Genomic DNA, 22,258 nt, shown 5'->3' on the forward strand with positions numbered 1-22,258 from the left:
ACAGCAGACAGAAATGGCACTTATGGCACTGGATAGAGACAAGCACACACTATAGAGGGATATTCTTTGTTCATATTTCATGTCTGAGGTTTACAACCACTTAAATCAGCTATTCTGTCCTCATCTCCAAAGCTCAGAAAAGGACAACATCGAAACTCTTTTAGGCTCCATTCACACTTTCCATTGCAACTTTGCCGTGTGACTTCACAGGACTTTGATGCTACTTTGATGCGACTTTGGATGAGTGTGACTTGTGCAAAAATGAAAATTTTTTTTTTTTCTAACAAATTCCAAATATTCAAAACAGTCGAAATTGGAATAGGTCGAAAAGTGATCAACCGATTCGAATACTGTGTGAAGAATAGCTGGTTGTAAAGGAGCGAGCCGGGATACCGGCCGCCCCATCCTTAACAACCAATGACTCATCAGCTGTCAGTGTTCCCCCCCCCCCCCAAATCCAGCAGGTTAGGAAAGGGGGGGGACCCACATGCTCTAGACATGGGGGGGCTCTGCTCCCCCACCCCAAAGCACCTTATCCCCATGTTGATTAGGACAAGGGCCTCTTCCCCACAACCCTAGGTGGTGGGTGTGGGGGTCTGCGGGAGGGGGGCTTATCAGAATCTGGAACATCTGGGGGACATTGTTTTTTGTATTTTTTTAATAAAGGAATTGTCAAAAACCTGTGTACTGTCTTTACTTACTCTTTACACCCTTTGCAGCTATAACAGCTTCAACTCTTCTGGGCAGGCTGTCCACAAGGTTTAGGAGTGTGTCTTTCGGAATGCTTAACCATTCTTCCAGAATGGCATTTGTGAGGTCAGGCACTGATTTTGGGTGAGAAGGCCTGGCTCTCAGTCTCTGCTCTAATTAATCCCAAAGGTTTTCTATCAGGTTGAGGTCAGGACTCTATGCAGGCCAGTCAAGTTCCTCCACCCCCAAACCCCATATCTCTATGGACCTTGCTTTGTGCATTGGTGTGCAGTCATGTTGGAACAGGAAGGGGCCGTCCCCAAACTGTTCCCACAAAGTTGGGAGCATGAAATTGTTCAAAATGACTTGGTATGCTGACGCCTTAAGAGTTCCCTTCACTGAAACGAGCCAAGCCCAACCCCTGAAAACAACCCCACACCATAATCCCCCCTCCACCAAATGATTGGGACCAGTGCACACAGCAAGGTCTATAAAGACATGGATGAGCGAATTTGGGGTGGAGGAACTTGACTGGCCTGCACAGAGTCCTGACCTTGACCCCAGAAGAGTTGAAGCTGTTATAGCTGCAAAGGGTGGGCCAACACAATATTGAACCCTATGGACTAAGACTGGGATGCCATCAAAGTTCATGTGCGTGTAAAGGCAGATGTCCCAATACTTTTGACAATATAGTGTATGTGTTGCAGTATGAACCATGCCCATGAAGACTATATTGTTCTTGTAGCCGCCATCATAATCTTTGGTTCACTTTCTAAATTTCCTCTAGATCTCCTTCTCCTCAGGAGCTTTCGTCCGAGCCGATGTTAGTGAATGGGGGATGAGTTTAACGCTCAGAGCTCCGAGCTCGGACTTTAAGAAGACGCTGGGACTTTGCGGGACGTTTGATGGAAACCCTAATAATGATTTCCATGACACTAAAGGAGCCCAGCTGGAGGAGACATCACACAGCCACTTGTACTTCATCAACCATTGGAAGTAAGAGAAATATGCACTTGGATTACAACCTGTTCAATTCCATTCTCACATTCTGTATAGTCCTTTATAACCATGTTATGATTTTTAATTGAACTTCACATGCAAATCCTTTACAATGGCTTTTCTCTAAGAATGAACTTCCCAAGCTCTGACTCCAGTGCTCTGTGCTCCGATTGCTCACTATAAGAAAATCAGACAAACCATTGTCTGGTTTTCCTCGATGGCAGGTCGAAACCGATGATGGTACTAATTGTTGGAAAATTCTCTAACGATAAAGGCTTTTTTTTTTATTGTTTATTGTTCCTGATCATGCACAGCGTTTCGTATCTGATTTTTCTCGTATGCAAACAGTACACATTAAAAGAAAGTCGGTAGTTCTGTGCACGTACGAGAAAAATATTGGGGCTTGTCCCTTCAGAAATTTTAGTTTGACAAGTATGAAACGGATGCCAAAAGTTGCGTACACACTGTATGACAATAGATCGTGCCTTGTACGGGATTTTTCTTCAGATTTTCTCATAGTGTGTACCCCACTTAACCATGGATCAGGGGAACACGGAATACATTCTGAGTACTGTTCCCAAAGTTATAAACTGAAATTTTATTAACACTATCCACTTAGCGATCGCCCGCCTGCACTGTACTGTGGACGAGCAGCGGCCAGGGCTAGCCCTACCATGGGTCCCACTGGGTCCATTGGACCCAGGCAGCACTTAGTGAGAGGCAGCAAATTGACTCCCAAGAGTGTTACGGTTGGCATTTCCCCATCTCATACTGCTGACCGTAGTGCAAACTGATGAGTATGAGGAGGCAGAGGGTCTCCTCTGGGGAACATCCCTCATGTGATTGGGGTGTGCGCAACGACCTCAGATATCAGTGCACTCCATCTAACGCAGAGCAGGCTGGATCTTCTAGGGCGATGGGCACACAGGCACAGAAGGTACAGGAGAACTGAGGACAGACATTGGGTGTTTGGTGGACTATTCTGGTGGTGAGTTATGGAAGAAGATAACAGTATACATAATATTTTCTAAAGGTTATATTTATATTAAATAATTAATCTGGGGGCCTTTTGTTGGGCGTGATTTTTATTTTTTGGGGGGGGGGGGGGCAGCATGTTATTCTTGGACCCAGGCAGCATAATGTCTTGGGCCAGCCCTGGCAGCGGCTATAGGCAAAGCGACATACCCATACGTCGCTGCCTACTTCTGTGTTTAGGGCGTGTGCATGCACACCCCTGCCCAGCTCTCACTGTGATTGTGCACAGTGGGAGCATGTAAGAAAGTCCTGGCCAATAAGGGGCTGACTGGCAACTTTCAGCCCAGGGGGCAAGTACAAACCAGAGGCCCATGGTGCAGTGATTCGGCCCCCCTCCCACTATCCCTATTCCCGGCCACCTCCTAACCTCCTAACCCCCATTCCAGGCTGAAGCCCTGCTCCAGGTACTCTCTACTCACCGGCCGAATCTGGGTTCCAGACCTGGTCAGCAGGGGGCAGTTGGGGGAGATGAGACAGCTCGGTCAGGGCTCCAGTGGGGCATGGAACCGGCCTCTGCTCAGACACAGTTTACACCATCTATGCCGGGGGGAGGGCTGCGCTCTGTCCCTGTCTTCATCCCGCACTCAGTAGGTCAGCAGTGGGGACTTTTTAGTTCTCTTCATCAGGAATCCTTTAGGTATGTCTGTGGCAAAATCAGTGCAGCCTTTTTACAGAGCATCCGAGTGGCCTTTTGAATACATTGAAGTGCAGAGGAGGGGTCTGGGGTCTTTTAGACCCCCGATCCCTCCATAAAGAGTACCTGTCACTGCATATTGCTGTCACAAAGGATGTTTATATTGCTTGTGACAGCAATAAAAGTGATCAGATTTTTATTTATTTTTTTAAAAACTGTACTAAAATTAAAAAATGTATTAAAATAAATAGGAAAAAAACATTTCAAAGTGTCCCTGTCGCCGCGAGCTCGCGCACGAAAGAAAATGCATATGGAAGTCCCTCCCACAAATAAAAACGCTGTTCAAACCACACCTGTGAGGTATTGCCGCGATCGCCAGAGCGAGAGAAATAACTCTAAAAAAAGAGCTACTCTGTACTTTAAACTGGTAAGTGTTAAAAAATGTTAAAGCGCCGCCAATGGAGATTTTTATTGACCATAGTTTGTCGCCATTCCACGGGGTGTGTGCATCTTTAAACTGTAACATATTAGGTATCTATTTACTCGGCGTGACATCATCTTTCAGAATATACAAAAAAATGGGCTAATGCCTCGTACACACGCATCGATTATTGGCCGGGAATTTTCGGCCAACGTTCGATCGGCCGATTTTCGGCTTGTTAGTATGATGCTTTCGACAACCGACTCCGACTTTTCGGCCGAATAAAATCTGGTGTGCAGGCTATAAAATTTTTGTTGGCCGTCAACACAACGGCCGATTTTCCGTCAGTCAGTACAGATTTCTGCAGACAAAAATCTGATGAGCAAGACTGGGCATGCTCAGAGAAGAAAGAACACACGGAAAGTAAACCAGCACATGACATCACTTCTGAAGTAGATTTTTGTTGGCCGAGAAAATTTGTGTGCAGTCTAGGCACATTCCAACCAACAAAACACAACTCTGGACAAAAGTTGGACGATCGGTCGGCCAATAATCGTTGCGTGTGTACGAGGCATAACTCTACTGTTTATTTTTTTTTTAAATGCAGTAAAATTTATTTAAAAAAAAAAAAAGGCGTTTGAAAGACCGCTGCACAAATACTGCGAGACAAAAAATATTGCAACGACTGCCATTTTATTCTCCAGAGTCTTTGCTAAATATATATTTACACGTACAGTGACAGTAAAAAAAACATGCCTACAATGTATTTTAATAGGGTTTTTCTATTTCGCGGAATTTCACTTTTCGCGGCTGGGTGCGGGAACGTAACTCCCGCAATGGAGGGGGGTTTACTGTGTATATATATATATATATATATATATATATATATATATGTATATATATACTTTTTGAGGGTTCTAAGTAATTTTCTAGCTAAAAATACAGATTTTAACTTGTAAACAACATGTGTCAGAAATGGGCTCGGTCCAGAAGAGGTTAAAGTATCGCAGTGCAGAATAGCAAAAAATGGCCAGGTCATAAAGGGAGTAAAATCTTCCAGAGCTGAAGTGGTTAAAAAATAGCTAGTGCAGCACAAAAATACAATCCTTTGGCTGGTCAAACAACTAATATGAGTATGTATTCCATTGGTGCATTTACCTATAGTTTGGATTTTACCATTTAATCATTTTTTTGTTATATTTTCCATCAGAATTGCTGCTGGAGAAAGTTTCTTTGACAAAATACCAGAGTTCACACCACCAATCACCAAAAAAACGAACTATTGCAGCTGCATGGCAGAAACAAACCTGCTGCATTCATCTATGAACATGCTTTTCAGCAATTCGCAAGATGCTTCTCTCTGCAGCGGCATGGAGAACGTGAGGTTTCCCTCCATAATACCTGCACTTGATGTTACCAATGAGTACACCTACACTGATCCAGGACGAGACCTAAGCAAGCGTTCATTGCCCGATGTTTCAATACAGCATGACACATCACCTAGTGAGGAGGACCTTCACAATGATCCTAGTGATACAAAAGAACTTAAGAATGAGTTGAAAAGAAATGTGATTTCCAGACGATCATCTCAAACCCATGGAAGCAACAAGAACCAAGAAACCCGACGGGATCATAAAGGAAATGTTAGGAATCGGACTAAACGTCAGAATTACTATGAGTATCTGCAAACATTTCCATATCAAAGCCTAAGCCAAACTGACTTGGAAGGATTCAGCTACTTCTTCCCTGAGGATCACACCAGTGACTCACATCGCCAATTTCATCCTTCTTGGCCAACTCCGTCAGGACTGACTCATTCATACGCTTCGGCAGTTTGCCAAGAGGCAGTCTTTAATGCGAGCATTGGGAGACTGTGTGTTGGGTTTTTAGAGAAGAGACTCAGGGATGTGGTTGATATGTGCATCATGGATATTATGCTGAAAGATGATCTTGGCTGGGTGGAAGCAGGGGAGGCCCTACTGGAGAACGAGTGTGAAAGGAAACTGTTGGAACTCGGACATGATAAAGCAAAACACTCTCAGATTCCCATTGACCCCATCATTCTAGCCCTGAAATGTCCTAACATGTGCAGTGGCAATGGGCAGTGTATGGAATGGGGCTGTGCCTGCTTCGGTGGTTATAGTTCATATGACTGCAGCATTTTGACTGGTAAGTTGGTGCTTTGTTTGTAGATAAAACCTTCCAGTAGCTGCCCAAGAACATTGATATTCCCAAAACAGTATCTCTCCTGCGCTCAAGTGGTATGTGAGAAGGTAAATGTCCTAAATGGTCTTCGGAGCACAAAAATAGGTGGTCTTGCTGCACCCTCAGGACCAAGGGTATCCGAAAAACACTGAAAGACAACAACAGGAGAATGGCGCACCAACCTTGTGCATTACCACCAAAAACGTTTATTAAAATCCTAATGGGTAGCATACATTATACCCACAAACTTAAGATGTATACATGCATGTAGGGATCGCCTCCAGACCACTTCTTTAGTGCCGGTTCACACTACCGCGGCACGACTTGGGGGGGCGACCTGTGAAGTCGCGTGCCCCGCGACTTCGGCGCGACTTGCACGTACTTCATATAATGAATGTCAATGCAAGTCGCTCCGATGTCGCCCCAAAGTAGTACAGGAACTATTTTCTAAGTCGGAGCGACTTGAGTCGCTTCTATTAGAACGGTTCCCATAGCACTGCATGGACCGCGACTTGTCAGGCTGACCAGTCGCCTGACAAGTCGCGGTAGTGTGAATGGGCACTTACTGCTGGATGGCGTGATGGCGTCCACAATGACCTGGCTTACACGTTTCAAGGGAAAACCCTCTTTCTCAGAGCCAAAATCGACATAATCGTCTCCTTCGAAACTCATAAGCCAGGTCATTGTGGACGTCATCACGCCATCCAGCAGTATAGAAGTGGTCTGGAGGCGATTTGTTCCCAATTCCTACATGCATGTATACATCTTATGTTTGTAAATATAATGTATGCTACCTATTTGGATTTTAATAAACTTTTTTAGTGGTAATGCACAAGGTTGGTGCCCCCTACTCCTGTTGTTGTTTTCTTTCAGTTGCCCAAGAACCCCTATGTACAAAGACAGCTCCATAAAGACATCTCTGACCAGTTTGGTGTGAATAAACTTGGGCAACTTGCACAGAGCCCTGACCTCACCCTAATGAACACCTTTGAGATGAATTAGAATGTCATTTCCAGCCAGGTCCTCACATATGCTCTTTTGGCTGGGTGGGCACAAATTCCCACAGATACACTCCAAAATCTTGCAGAAAACCATACCAAGGGAGTGGAGTCTTCTTTTGAGAGGGAACAGCAGAATCTGTTTGACTCTCTCTCTCTAATTGTAACTTTTTATGGAGCCATCCTAAATTACAACGAAAGGCTCCTGTATGGCAATCTAAACAAGTACCAGATCCAGTTACTATGTGATGAACAAGTCTTATAAACATAGCCCTTACCCCCGAAGGAGCCCCTTGATTTGTCAGGTCCTCTGGTCCTCAGTCCTCTGTTCTTGTGCCCATGACTCTGAACAACTCTGTATTCTCTGACACATTTGGTTGGGCTGAGAAGATGGATGCAGACATCTGTGCGTATAAATATCCCCAAACACAGCAACACATATACACCAGAAAATGACCTGGTTAAGTTTTAGTCAAGCATACCGCAACTGCTGTGAGCAAGGAGAAATTATACTGGGGTGTGTATATATATCATGAAGATGTGGCAATAATGAAATGGGTTCATAATCACAGATTATAACACAGCAGTTAACAATCAAACATTAGCAAACAGAAATATCATAGTGAGTAACTGAGATGAATGGCAAGCTGCCAAAAGTTTACACATAGTACACCTCTTTCTTTAACCTGCACAGGGTGGCTTAGCTAAGGGGGTGGAGAGAACCTATAGGTGGTTTCCACCGCAGCACTCAGTAGTCAGTAGTCCACATGTACTAAACCTTCTGCTGGCCAGCTCGTTGGGACCCAAAACCTTGCGCTGGAGCACTCTAGGCAGTGTCTCTTTAGGAGTTGGTGCATGCAAACGTCAAATGTTCCTAGCAGGAAAGTCTGTCCCATTTAGGTTGCAGTGTATAAGTGGCCAGCAGCCACTCACCAGTCCTGTACAAGCAGAGGCTGTCTGTCCCAGCACCAGGCACAAAGGGCTTCTCTCTTTGTCTCTGGTGGTTTGATCAGCCTGAGGCTCTTTACTGCACATCAGCCTCCACACAGTCCAGGTCATGATCCAAGGCTGAAGGATAGCATCCCCTCTGCTTCCCTTGCCTCCAAATAAAGATGTCACGCTCACTGCTCTCACTTCACATGGGTAGGTTATGGTCTGTATAGTGCTGGTCTTCCCACAAAAGGAGCTTTCTTCCTCCTTCCACCTCAGAAAATCACTCCGGTCCCTCCCTTTATTGCCTCTGGCTTGGAGGTTGTAGTTTTCCAGTCAAATGTGGTATAGCTCAGTCTCTCCTGCAAACTATATTTTCCACAATCCACCATGATTTTTCATCAGAGTCTCTCTTCTACTCCATGTTTCAGAGGTGCCCTCTAGTGAAGGGAGGCAGCGACAACGTTGGCTGCATCTGTGTAGAGGTCTGCTGTGGATACACAAGCAGACCAGCAACAGCATAGTGAGACTGCAGCTGCTTCTTTCCTGCCAGTTTAACACCAAACGATAAAGTCAACAAAATATGCCTTTTGCCTTTCTTGACTGAGCAAAATCCTCAGTCATTTGTGTCTCAAACATTCCCCCTTCCAGACACTGCAGCTCACGGTTAGAGGATTTCAGCAACAGAGCCCGTGCTGTCAATCCAGAAAGCAGTGGCAGAACTAGGTGTGGACAGGTTCTTAAAGCGGAGTTCTGCCTTCCCCTCCACCCCCTCCTCCAAAAATTAAAAGTCAGCAGCTACACATACTGTAGCTGCTGACTTTTAATATTAGGGCACTTACCTGTCCTGGAGTCCAGCGATGTCGGCACTGTAGCCATGCTGTCGGGTGCTGCCGTGTCCATTGGCGGTAAGGGAACCCGGCCTTGCGACTTCACGGGCGGGTCCCAGCTGTGCATGCGCAAAGCTCGTTGCACAATCCTATTGGCCCTGCGGCAGAGGAGGGAGGAGGGGCCGAACTTCCAAGGGACGGCGCCGCAGCGCCGTATCCCGGAAGTGGGGAAGGGTACCTGTCAGAAACAAGTACCTGTCCCCCCCTCCCCCCTAAAGGTGCCAAATGTGGCACTGGAGGGGGGGGAGGAAACAAAAGAGCGGAAGTTCCACTTTTGGGTGGAACTCTGCTTTAATTACAAGCTACATGAGTGAAACAGCAGTGGCAATGCAAATAGTAGGTCCCTTGCAACATTTTTTTATCCCACTGTAATGCCAGTAGGCACAGCCATCAGATGAGTGGCAACTCTCCTCTTAATTTACAAGCAGCACAGCATCGTTGGCACACCATCACAGGAAACTGGCTGAGATGGACTACTTTACTTGCAGGATCAACAGGTGTTTGTGGGACTTTGCAGATGAACTAAGAGAAAAACTATAAGTGCAAATGCCCTTGTAGTGCTGCATTTAAATATTTAGGAAAGTGATGGCCTAAAAAGACTACCCCTGCTCCTTCAGTGTCCCTTCACAGACTAGGAGTAGGGAGATGACTAGGCTGTTTTTTACTTAACTTTAGCAGCTTCGCCAACTTGTCTGTCCAATCTGAAATGGCTCCATAAATTTCAGTAGAAACTGCACAAAATAAAAATACATTTCACATGCAAAACAAATTGTGTACATAAAAACTTAAAAACAGCTTATTGGAACTTTAGAGGTGCTCAGTATAGATAATGATAGACTTCATAAACATAAAATTCACATATTATTGAATCACAGTTTAAAAACATTCCATAATAAAATCATACACACTAATGACATAATCTCATGTGTTCCTATTGCCACAGCAGTGTAAAGATATATATATTCCAACATGTTTCACCCAATTGGGACTTCTTCAGGGCAAAAGACAACTGCTAATATTCTGAAAAGTATATATAATAAAAAAAATTGCGCTCATTTGTATTTTTTTCTTTTTGATATAGTTTTCAGAATATTAGCGGTTATCTTTTTCCCTGAAGACGCTCCAATTGAGCGAAACATGTCTGGAATATACATCTTTTCAAAGTTGTTTATATTAGGCACCTCTAAAGTCCCAATAAGCTGATTTTAAGTTTTCATTATCAAGGGATGTGGTGCTGTAAAGTTTGGTCACTCACCCACATCATTAACCAAATTCTGTACATGCTGTATTTTATAACTGTGTAGTTTGCCTGGAGTTTATGGGTGTCTACTGGTACCCAAACTAAAGGTTCTGGTTAAAAAGCATCATTGTAGCCCAAGTCCACCCATTCAAATGGACAATATAGACATTCAGGGTGGTGATGTAGTTCAATTACAGTAATATGTTGTCTTCTTTTACTTTGTAAAGACCAGGGTCCTGAAATTTCCGAGCTTGAAAACTCTGGGCTCTGTGATGTTCGGAGATACGACTGCACCTCTGTACGAGTCTTTGGGACGGGATTCAAAGAATTGGACAGCCTTAAATGTGAATTTACTAAGCAACAGGTATGTAGCTTCCGTGAGGTCACTGTTTGGTGGCACATGTTGTGTTTGTTGAGTATCATTTTTGTTAAGGGCTTTCTATTTGACGTTTAAGATATCAACTTCAAGTAAATATATCAAATAGCCCTTTAGTTTACCTATGTATGCCTTCAAATATCATGAAATAATCTCCATTCAGTCAGTGTAGTTATTCAAATTTTGACTTTATATTTGGTTGCCTCATAAAAAGTACTGTAATTAATGACACCAGGTGCATGGGGATGGGTGGGAATAGAAGGTACATCAGTAGGTACATCAGAGCAGGGAAGTTCAAGGTGGATATCACATGTTTAATGATGTGCCTTACGTTGTAAGCCAAGGACCAGGAGATGGAGCAGAGGAACCAAATCTGTAAATTCAGAACAGTATTATCACCCAGTAGTCACAACTTTAACACTTCTCACGCTATCAGACACATTTAGAATTTCTTAAGTGGAGCTACACCTAAAATCTAAAGTTTGGCTGTTTGAAGCATGGATTCATTAGCACAGTAACAAAATGTACCTTTAGCAAATAAATCCTTTTTAGAAGCATTGGAAAACTCTTGCATGGTGCCACTGCCTAGTCACACTCTCTTCTCTTAGGTTTATTGATGCCTATTAGGTGTTTTACATTAACAGAGGCAGATCCCACCCACTCCTGCTTTTTACTACTGGATTGTATTCATAGTATTATCATAGGGTGGGGCCTAGGAACAGAAGGAGCATCGCAGTGATAGCTTGCAACTCCACTTATATGGTGGCCTCCTTCAGGGGCTGACTGGCAACTTTCGGTCCAGGGGGCAAGTACAAACCAGAGGCCCATGGTGCAGCAACTTGGCCCCTCCTACTCTTCCAATCCTCCTCCTGACCCCCATTATAAGCTGAAGCCCTGCTCCAGATACTCTCTACTTGAATCCGAGTTCCCGACCTGGCCAGTAGGGGGAGGTTGGAGGGAACTGGGACAGCTCAGGTGGGACTGGCTGGGGCAGAAGATTCTCCAGTGGTGCATGGAACCAGCCTCTGCTCAGACACAGTTTACACCATCCATGCTGGTGGGAGGAGGCTTGCGCTTTGTCCTTGTCTTCAACCCGCACTCAGTAGGTCAGCGGCAGGGACTTTCTATTTCTCTTCACCAGGAATCCTTTAGGCATGTCTTTGGCAGAAGCGGTGCAGCCCTTTTATGGGGCATCAGAGCGGCAAGGGGGCAATTGCCCCCCTGCCCCCTGGCCCAGTCCTCCCCTGGCCTCCTTTCAGCTCTTCACCAGGAATCCTTTAGGCATGTCTGTGGTAGAAGCAGTGCAGCCTTTATATAGGGCATCAGAGCGGCAAGGGGGCAATTGCCCCCCTGCCCCCTGGCCCAGTCCTCCCCTGGCCTCCTTTCAGCTCTTCACCAGGAATCCTTTAGGCATGTCTGTGGTAGAAGCAGTGCAGCCTTTATATAGGGCATCAGAGCGGAAAGGGGGCAATCGCCCCCCTGCCCCCTGGCCCAGCCCTCCCCCTGGCCTCCTTCCAGGCACGTAATGCTGTAGAATAGATTTCAAAGCATGCTTAGGCAAAAGATCAGCTGCAGAATATCTACTGTTAGTGGTCTGTCATTTTACAACTGGCTTGTCTCCTGCTGTTTAAAAGGCTGTTTGTCGTAGTCTAGGTCCACTTGAAGTTAATGTGTGACTAAACCATTTTTTACACTTGTGCATTCTTCCCATACTCCCAGTATAGTGGTGGCAAATGGATCCTTCTTGAGCCAGTGCTCATGGACGCTACTTTCAGGAATTCCAGAGCCATTGACTGCCAGATTCCTGTAGATGCAGACCAAGCAGATGGAATGGAACCAGTGGATGACAAACCAATTGCAAGGTGGAGAGTCAAGGTATTGAATTTGTTCATAATCTTGGGAGAAATTTGTATTAATAACAGTTTACAAACAGTGTGAGCGTTGATTGACATCTGGTTGAAGAATTAAGGTTAGAGAATTAAGGATCCAGCATTATGTATTATTAAATAACAAAATGTTAATGTAGATTAGTGGACCATATGGAGTCCTGATATGGTAAAAACAAGGAAAAGGTTTAGGCCCAGACATCTAGCACAAGGAGGTTAGGGTATTAAGAAGAGAAAAGAAGGCAGTAATTAGGGAACAGGTCCATAAGGTGCAGATGGTAAGGTGGGCGGGGGAGGGAGTGATGAAAGAGGGAGTGGGAAAGTGAGAAGAAAGGGAGGGGAAAAGGGGGGAGAGGGAGAATAGATGAGGAATGGAAGGGGCAAATGGGAAAAAAGGGCAGGGAGCTTAACAAGAAGGGATGAGGGACATTCCTGTTGCAGAGTGTGATCACTGGGTGCAGCGGAGTCCATTCAGATCAGACATTGTGGAGTAAACAGGAACTGGCTTCTTTATTGGAACATAACACAGAAATCAAAGATGTCACCTCATTGTAATAAGAACAACAGAACAGGAAGAGATAACCAACAAGTTCAGTACAGTGTACAGGATATTACAACATATCATAGAAAATGCATAGCATATCACTGAGCTATGGCGACATCTAGTGTCCTATTTGTGAACTGCTGTTATTCTGCTAAGCTGAAAGCTGTTGTATCTCCAACAATTCCAAGGAGACTTTATGCAGAAGAGGGTGGGCCATGTGTGGTTGATGGGAGTTGATCAGCTGTCTTTTTTTGGCTGGTGCAGGATGACATCACTGCTGTTCACAAGCAGGAGTCAGTCATCCCGACACACAAGGACTGATGTAAGATGAGCTGTGCATGTGCATTTTGGTATACTCTGCAAGCATGAAGGTAGGTAGGTATGTTTTATTGCAGAAGACAACTTGCATGTCTCTATTGCAATAAAGAGCCTGCCTGCTCACAGCTTGTGACAACAGAACTTTAGTGACACTTCAAACCTACCTGTCATAAAGTTTGGTAGACCCACTGTGTCCCCAGGGGTTACAGCCTAAACAGAGTTCAGGTTCCAGACAGGGAGACAGATCAGTGGCTGACAATAGCAGGAAAAATTGGTCAATGATTAGGATAAGCACTAACAAGCTGCAAATGTAGTCCAAACTATGCACAAGAATAATATACATCATGGACAGTCATACAGGATTTAGAGACAAACAGACCTCTAATTCAAGGCATGAGCAAGCAGACTAACCTGTCTTTCAGACTCAGGCTAAATGTTCAACAGTCTAATTGAGCTTTCTTGATCAGGGTACGTGTGTGCACTGCTGAAAACTGAGCTGCAGTGCTGAATAAGAGCCAGCAGATGGTGAACGCTTCAGGCTGATTGCACTACCTAAACTGGAAGAATACATAAAGGACAGGAACCATCTAGAACTGGCAAATACCTTCACATAATTTCTTGAGTGCCTCAGAGCTCTAAACCACAATACCCCTTTAAAGACAACTTTCAACTTTTTTTTTAAAAAAGTTGAGCACTGGCCCTTTTTTTTCCCACACCTTCTCCTGCAGTTTGCTATTGGACATTGAGATTGGCCATCCTGTTGAAGGACCAATAGGGAATATGAAAATGGAGGGTTAGATATTGAAATTTGGATATGAAGAGTGAAAAGTGAAGAACATCAAGAGCTTTATATGTTCTAACTTTGTACGTTTGTTGTATTAGAGTGTTTAGTTGGCGACTTACATTTTTTTTATATGATTTATTCAAATTATTAGTGGTGACGTGAATGATTTGCAAAAGAGATTGGAGTTTGGGACTTTGCAATTTCATACAATAGCAAGAGGCTCTTGAATCTTTTGTTAGAACTAAGAAAGGTTTGCTATGCTAGGCTGACTTTCCCATCAGTTTCTGTCCCATTGACAATGGTTTCCAGGAGAAATAAAGAGAGTGAATCTTCCCTGTGGGGAACACAGACAGCAATAAAAATCTTTACAGGGCTTCTAATCCTTCTACATTTTATCCAAAACTAAAAAAAAGTTTTGGCTTTAGATTAACTTTAATTCTTTTTTTTTACCTCATCGGCTCTGCCATCACAAAGTACTTTAAATCTAAATTGATGGAAATGCAGCTTGCAGCTATTATTACGTTCTTGGCTGTTTGAAGTAAAACTCCACTCTGTGCAATTGCACTGTAATATTATGTGTTATTGAGAAGCAATTTACATTCCACACCTCTATGTGCAGGTCTCCAACGATGGCGAGGTCTTCAGTAACTTTAAATCAATGACTTTGTATGACGGAGCTTGCCAGACCTGCGATCCTGTGTCTGATGGACTGTGTAAGCTAAAGGTATATTACACTATTTATTTTGCCCCCTACTCCCCCATTAATGAACTGACTGGGGGAATGTTATACAGTATATGTGCCCCATTGAATGTATAAAAAGAAACAATCCATTACAAAGCATAGCACAATTGTCAGTGACTTTGGTGTACATCAGGGGTCTTTAGACTTTCTAAGCAATGCGCCAGTTTTTTGACCTTCAGACTTTAGCAGGCCCAGACTTTGGCCAGTGGGATTAGAAAATGCCCCAGCATTAGTGGGAGTAGAAAATGCTCCAGCATCAGTGGGAGTAGACAATGTCTCAGGCTTGGTGGTCAGTGGGAGTAAAGAAATTACATAGCGCCTGTGGCCAGTAGAAGGAGGAATAGTGCCCCATTGTTGGTGTCAGTGGGGGGAATAGTGCCCCATCATTGGTATTAGTGGAAGGAATAGTGCCCATCATTGATACTAGTGGAAGGAATAGTGCCCCATCATTGGTATCAGTGGGAGAAATAGTGCCCCATCATTGGTGTCAGTGGGAGGAAGAGTGCCTCATCATTGGTGTCAGTGGGAGGAAGAGTGCCTCATCATTGGTGTCAGGGGGAGGAAGAGTGCCTCATCATTGGTGTCAGTGGGAAAAATAGTGCCCCAATATTGGTATTAGTGGGAGGAGTAGTGCCCCGTCATTGGTATTAGTGGAAGGAATAATGCCCATCATTGGTTTCAGTAGGAGCAATAGTGCCCCATTATTGGTGTCACTGGGTGGAATAGTGCCCCATCATTGGTATCAGTGGGAGAAATGTGCCCCATCATTTGTATTAGTGGAAGGAATAGTGCCCATCATTGGTATTAGTGGAAGGAATAGTGCCCACAAATGGTATCAGTGGGAGGAATATTGCCCCATCATTGGTACTAGTGGAAGGAATAGTGCCCCATTATTGGTGCTCTTGGAAGGAAAAGTGTCCCATCATTGGTGTCTGTGGGAGGAATAGTGACCCATACTTGATCTCAATGGGAGGAATAGTGGCCCATCAATGATGTTAGTAGGAGGAATAGCAGCCCATCATTTATATCAGTGAGAGGAAATATACTCCACTGTTGATGTTAGTAGGAGTGCCTACTATCAGTGCCTCATATCAGTGGGAAAAACAGCGCCCCAAGGGCCAGAAAAAAACAATTAAAGGGCTGCGTCTGGCCAGTGGACTGCAGTTTAGAGACCACTGGTGTAGATAAAGGCATGGAAAACCAACTATTTTTAGTTACTTCTTGCAACAATCCCAAGGGAGCCTGGGCTGATAGTCAGACTTACAGTAGGTGTTGCCCAGTTCTCTGGCCTTAGCAATACTGAGCTATGCATTTAGCCCCTGGCAGAGTGATTGGCTATCCAACAGTGTCTGCATAATACTACTACCAACCTCAATCAACAGATACAGAGCTGGGTGAAAGTAGCAATGGACCTTTGGAACTTCTTCCCTTTCAGGAAAGTAACAACTGAACATCGATATCCTATTTTACTGAGCACTTACCATTAACCAAAGGGTACTCACCACTGAAAACAATGGAAAGGGGCACTCACCATTCATTAGCAATGGAAGGGGGTACTCCACACTCGTTAGCAATAAAAAGAGGTACTCACCACTAATTAGCAAGAATATGGGGGAACTCACAACTGATTAGCAAATGAAAGGGAAACTCACCACTCATTAACATTAAAAAGGGGTACTCACCACTATTTAGCAATGAAAAAGGGTTCTCATAACTGATAACTATGGAAAGGGGTTCTCACCAATGATTAGCAATGATAGGGGACACTCAGTACTAATTAGAAATGAAAGGGGGGGGCACTCCCTACAGATTAGAAAAAGAAGGGGGCACTCACCAATGACTGTCAGTGATTTACAGGGTACTTTAGAAGGAACTTACAAGGACTGGAATGGATATGTTCTGCATATAGCAGGGAAGCTTAGGTTCTATTTAATCATGCCTCTTTATACCAACTCCCACTGTCAAGTTTAATACGATCCTAACAATGACCCTTCATCTATTTGCAAGAAAAATAAGTAGGGGGATTATTTGTTTTTATGAAACAATATCAACAGTTCATCACTATAAAATGATTCCTTTACGCATGCAATTCAAGATGGAATTTGGTAATTCCCCATTATTGCATCTAAAACCTTCCTAACTTGCTAACTGTAAACTTTAACATTTACGGAGGGAAAAATAATTTTTTGATCCCCTGCAGATTTTGTAAGTTTGCCCACTTACAAAGAAATTAATGGTCTATATGTTTTATTATAGCTCTATTTTAAATGATAGAGACAGAATATCAACCAAAAATCCAGAAAAAAACACACAGATCTTCTCTAAATCCTTAAAGATGTTGTAAACTCGCATATTTTATTTATTTATTTTTTTCACCCTGCAAGAGAAAGGCATAATGAGCTAGTATGCATCGCATATTAGCTCATTATGCAATACTTACCTTAGAACGAGCCCCCGGCATGCCGCTCACTCACCTCTATCACGGGCAACATGTCCAGTCGCCCGTCTTCCGGGATCGCGGCATCCGGCCATCTGATTGGCCGGAGCCGCGGTGACGTCACTCCCGCGCACGCGCGCGAGAGCCGACAGTCACGGCACGGGACTCTGAAGGAACGGCACGAGTGGCCATTCCTTCAGAGCGCATGTGCCAGTGACGTCACTGGCTGCATGTAAGGTAAATATCTCCTAAATGGTGCATGTTTAGGAGATATTTACAGTACCTATAGGTAAGCCTTATCATAGGCTTACCTATAGGTACAAGTTGTAGAGGAGGGTTTACTTCCTCTTTAAGGTTTCTTGGCTGTCTCTTGGCAACTCGAAGTTTTAGCTCCCTCCATAAATTTTCTATAGGATTAAGGTCTGGAGACCGACTAGGCCACTCCATGACCTTAAAGTGTTTCTTCTGGAGCCACTCCTTTGTTCCCTTGGCGGTATGTTTTGGGTCATTGTCCTGCTGGAAGGACAATACACGATCCATCTTCAGTGTTCTGCCTGATGGAAGAAGGTTCTCATCATAGATTTTACAATAAATGGCCCCGTCCATTTGCCCCTCAATGCGGCAAAGTCGGTATGTACCTTTAGCAGAGAAACAGCCCCAAAGCATAATGTTTCCACCTTCATGCTTGACTGTAGGGATGGTGTTCTTAGGGTCATAGTCAGCATTTTTCTACCTCCAAACACAAGGAGTCGAGTTAATGCCCAATTTTGGTCTTATCTGGCCACAGCACTTTCTCCCAATCCTTCTCTGTATCATTTAGATGTTCGTTGGCATGACTGTACATGTGCCTTCTTGAGGAGGGGGACTCGCTGTGTTTGGAGGAAGAAAAATGCTGACTATGTCTATGACCCTAAGCACACCATCCTTACAGTCAAGCTCGGAGGTGGAAACATTATGCTTTGGAGCTGTTTTTCTGCTAAAGGTACAGACCGACTTTGCGGCATTGAGGGGTCACATTTTGTAAACTCTTGGATGAGAACCTTCTTCCCCCAGCCAGAACACTGAAGATGGGTCATGGATGGGTCTTTCAGCATGACAATGACCCAAAACATACTGCTAAGGAAACAAAGAAGTGGCTCCAGAAGAAGCACATTAAGGTCATAACGTGGCCTAGCCGGCGAGACAGCCAAGAAACCTTCAAGGATTTAGAGAAGATATGTAAAGAAGAGTGAACTAAAATCACTCCTGAGATGTGTTCAAACCTGGTCACCAACTACAAGAAACCTCTTACCTCTGGGCTTGCCAACAAGGGTTTCTCCACCAAGTACTAAGTCATGTATTGCTTGGGGATAAAATACTGTACTTATTTTACTCACCGAACTACAACTCAATTTATATCATTTGTATCATGTGTTTTTCTGGATTTTTGGTTGATAATGTGTCTCTATAATTTAAAATATACCTATGATAAAAACTATAGACCCTTCATTTCTTTGTAAGTGGGCAAACTTACAAAATCTACAGGGGATCAAATAATTATTTTTCCCCACTGTATATTAACCACTTGCCTACTGTGCACTTAAACCCCCTTCCCATCCAGGCCAATTTTCAGCTTTCAGCGCTCTCACACTTTGACTGACAATTGCGCGGTCATGCTACACTGTACCCATATGAAATTTTTATACTTTTTTTCACACAAATAGAGCTTTCTTTTGGTGGTATTTAATCATCTCTGGGTTTTTTATTTTTTACAAAAAAAAAGAATAAAGACAGAAAAATTTGAAAAAAAAAAAAGTTTTTCTTATTTTCTGCGAGTAAATTTTGAAAATAAATTTTTCTCCTTCACTGATGTGCGCTGATGAGGCGGCACTGATGGGCACTGATAGGCTGCACTGATGGGCACTGATGAGGTGGCACTTATGGGCACTGATGAGGTGGCACTTATGGGCACTGATGAGGTGGCACTTATGGGCACTGATGAGGAGGTACTAATATGCCGCACTGATGAGCACTGATAGGCGGCACTGATAGGCGGCACTGATGGGTACTGATAGGCGGCACTGCTGGGCAATGAGAGGTGGCACTGCTGGGCACTGAGTGGCGGCACTGACGGGCGGCACTGATGGGCACTGGCAGATGGCACTGATGGACACTGACAGGTGGCACTGATGAGCACTGATGGGCGGCACTGATGAGCACTGATGGGCAGCACCATCAGTGCCCACACTCAGTGCCCATAGTGCTGCCAGTCAGTACTCATCAGTGCCTAGATGAGCAGGCACTGATGGGCACTGACTAGCAGCACTATGGGCACTGATTGTGGGCATTGATGGGGGGCACTGATGGCGGGCACTGTGGGCACTGTGTGTGTTTTTTTACCTTTAGTAATCAGGGCACTGGTGATCAGCCGTATATAGGCTGTAGCGCGGATGGGAGCAGGTTAAGGAGATCCTGTCATCAGACCAGATGTTTCAACAAAAAATTTCCAATAAGATTATATGTGCATTCAATGCATTTTATGCATGTTATTTATCTAAAAGTGTAGCTATACAAAAGCCCCAAGATTCCATCGAGGATGTGATGTTAGCAGCCCCGGCAGACTCAGAGCTTTCACTTGAGTGACCTATAGCAGTGGTCCTCAACTCCGGTCCCCGGGGCCCACTATTAGGCCAGGTTTGCAAGATAACTAAATTACATAACAGGTGATCTCATTTGCTGCTCAGTGATTGCAGTATTCTAGTCTGCATCTCCCCAAGGTAATACTTAAAATCTGGCCTGTTAGTGGGCCACGAGGACCGGAGTTGAGGACCACTGACCTATAGTACTCCTCTTCACTCCTCCTTTGGCAGCTACATAAAAGGTTATGTAGAGAGGTGAGGGGAGGGGCACAGGAGCTGGGCCAGCATAGACAATAATTAAACACTCCTAGAAGAGTTGAGGGCTATGACGTATAAGGAGAGGAAGTGGGCTGTGCTAGGAAATTTACTCTTCCTGCAGCAGTCAAATTTTATGCTAAGTACAGTGGCACATTTTAAGTCAAAAAAATCACGTATCGGAAGTGAAAATACTGCAAGCAAGCATTTAAAGTAATTGTGCAAAGAATGTGCAAACAAAAAAAAGAATTTACAAAAAAAATAAATAAAGTAATTGTGCTTTTACATGCAATATTTAAGTTACTGACAGGGTCTCTTTAATATTCTAGTATCTGGTAAAGGTTCAGGAAAATAAATGCAACAACCAGCAATCGTCTTACACTCTTCACTTCCTCGGGGTATTCATAATCAATGTCCTTAGCAAGCATTTGTTGTACTGTGCACAATGTTGAAAGGAGTGACATCAGTCCCAAGACGATGATTCTCTCACACTTAGTTATACCGGCCAATGAAATCATCATTCTGGACGCAGTGCAGCTCTAGAGCGGGTGGAGACAGAGAACGTTGTGACAGAATGGATAATACTGGTGAGATGAGTTTTAGCCCAGTCATGTTTCCTGAACCATATGCTTGTTATTTTCCAGGAGAAGACCTGTAATATAGATGGACTTTGTTACGCTGAAGGTGACACCAACCCCACCAGCCCTTGTCTACTCTGCAAGCCTGGGGTCTCCAAGTTAACGTGGTCAGTCACTGAAAGTAAGCCCTCCAGATATTGTCTATGGAAGAAAATGACAGGGGTGGCACACAGTTGCTTTGTGGAGGGATGAGTGGTTATAATTAGCACAGATTAAATATATACACCAATCAGCCATAACATTATGACCACCCACCTAGTATTGAGTAGGCCCCCCCTTTGCAGCCAAAACAACCATGACCCATTGAGGCATGGACTCCACTAGACCTCTAAACGTATGCTGTGCTATCTGGCACCAAGCCGTCCGTAGCAGATCCTTTAAGACATGTAAGTTATGAGGTTGGGCCTCCAAGGATCGGATATGTTTTTCTAGCACATCCTACCTGGATTGGATTGAGAACTGGAGAATTCAGGGGCCAGGTCAACACCTAGAAGACACCTTCTTCCATTGCTCCATTGGCCCACTGAAGATGCTTTTGGCTGAGGACACAGGCAGGGGTGGACTGACAACTCATGGGGCCCCCGGGCAATCAGAGATCAGGGGGCCCCCTGTGTCCACACTCAAGCCACACAAAGCCCCACCTACAAATTGCAGCTCAGCCACATAGAGTGGGCATTTAAATATCTACCACAGCATAGCCTACATGGAAGTTCCTGGCTTCTTTCTGTAGTGTGTAGCCTCTCATGGGGCCCCCTACTGACCCTGGGCCCTCAGGCAGTGCCCTAATCCCCGAATGGTCAGTCCGCCCCTGGACACAGGTCAACATGGGTACCCTGACCAGTCTGCGGCTATGCATTCCCATACACAACAAACTGCGATGCACTGTGTGTTCTGACATCTTTCTTTCAGAACCAAGCACTTTTCAGCACTTTAAGCTATAGTAGCTCTTCTATTGGATCGGACTACGTGGGCCAGCCTTCACTTCCCATGTGCCTCAATGAGAATTGGCTGCTCATGACCCTGTTGCCAGTTTTCCTTCCTTGGACCACTTTTGGTCAGTCCTGACCAATGCAGTCATTGCCATCTAGCCATCACAGTTTGGCCCTTGTCAAAGTCACTCAAATCCTAACATTTGTCCATTTTTTCTGCTTTCAACACATGGACTTCAGGGAAAAGATGTTCACTTGTTGCCTATTATATCACATCCACTTTCAGGTGCCATTGTAAGGAGATAATCAATGTCATCCACTTTTCCCCCATTCATATGGGGCTCATTTGACATGCTATTGGACGTGTCAAATTGCATGCCAAATCGGAGGCTTTAGTTTCTGCACTACTTTTGACTACTTTGGGTGATTTCAATAGACAACTGTTCAGGAACCCACACAGATATTTTTCAAATGGCCCCCAGAAGTCAGACTGAAATGCCAGCTTAAAATCGTTCAGCTGAACTGGCACAATTTCAAACCCGCATTCAGTGTAAACCCAGGCTTTATCTGTCAGTGGTCAGAATGTTATGGCTGATCGCTGTATATGGGCTCATGCACAGGTGCATACAAAAAACTGTGTTCAGTTCCATAATTTAGACAGATCTGAATGCAGCAGTATTGTTTGCTAT

General features: G+C 44.3%; 1 protein-coding gene across 1 annotated transcript in view; it reads left to right on the forward strand.

Annotated features, from left to right (window-relative positions):
• The window catches only part of VWDE (von Willebrand factor D and EGF domains), a 207,195-nt gene that overhangs the window by 95,004 nt on the left and 89,933 nt on the right, over positions 1 to 22,258 (forward strand). Inside the window, exons 11-16 of the mRNA XM_082259055.1 lie at positions 1,478 to 1,686; positions 4,990 to 5,948; positions 10,270 to 10,406; positions 12,138 to 12,293; positions 14,570 to 14,674; positions 20,647 to 20,761. Of these exons, the coding sequence (XP_082115181.1) occupies positions 1,478 to 1,686; positions 4,990 to 5,948; positions 10,270 to 10,406; positions 12,138 to 12,293; positions 14,570 to 14,674; positions 20,647 to 20,761 (1,681 nt within the window). The remainder of the gene's footprint in view (positions 1 to 1,477; positions 1,687 to 4,989; positions 5,949 to 10,269; positions 10,407 to 12,137; positions 12,294 to 14,569; positions 14,675 to 20,646; positions 20,762 to 22,258) is intronic.

Source organism: Pelophylax lessonae, assembly GCF_965119305.1.
Source record: "Pelophylax lessonae genome assembly, chromosome: 5".
Lineage (NCBI taxonomy): Eukaryota > Metazoa > Chordata > Amphibia > Anura > Ranidae > Pelophylax > Pelophylax lessonae.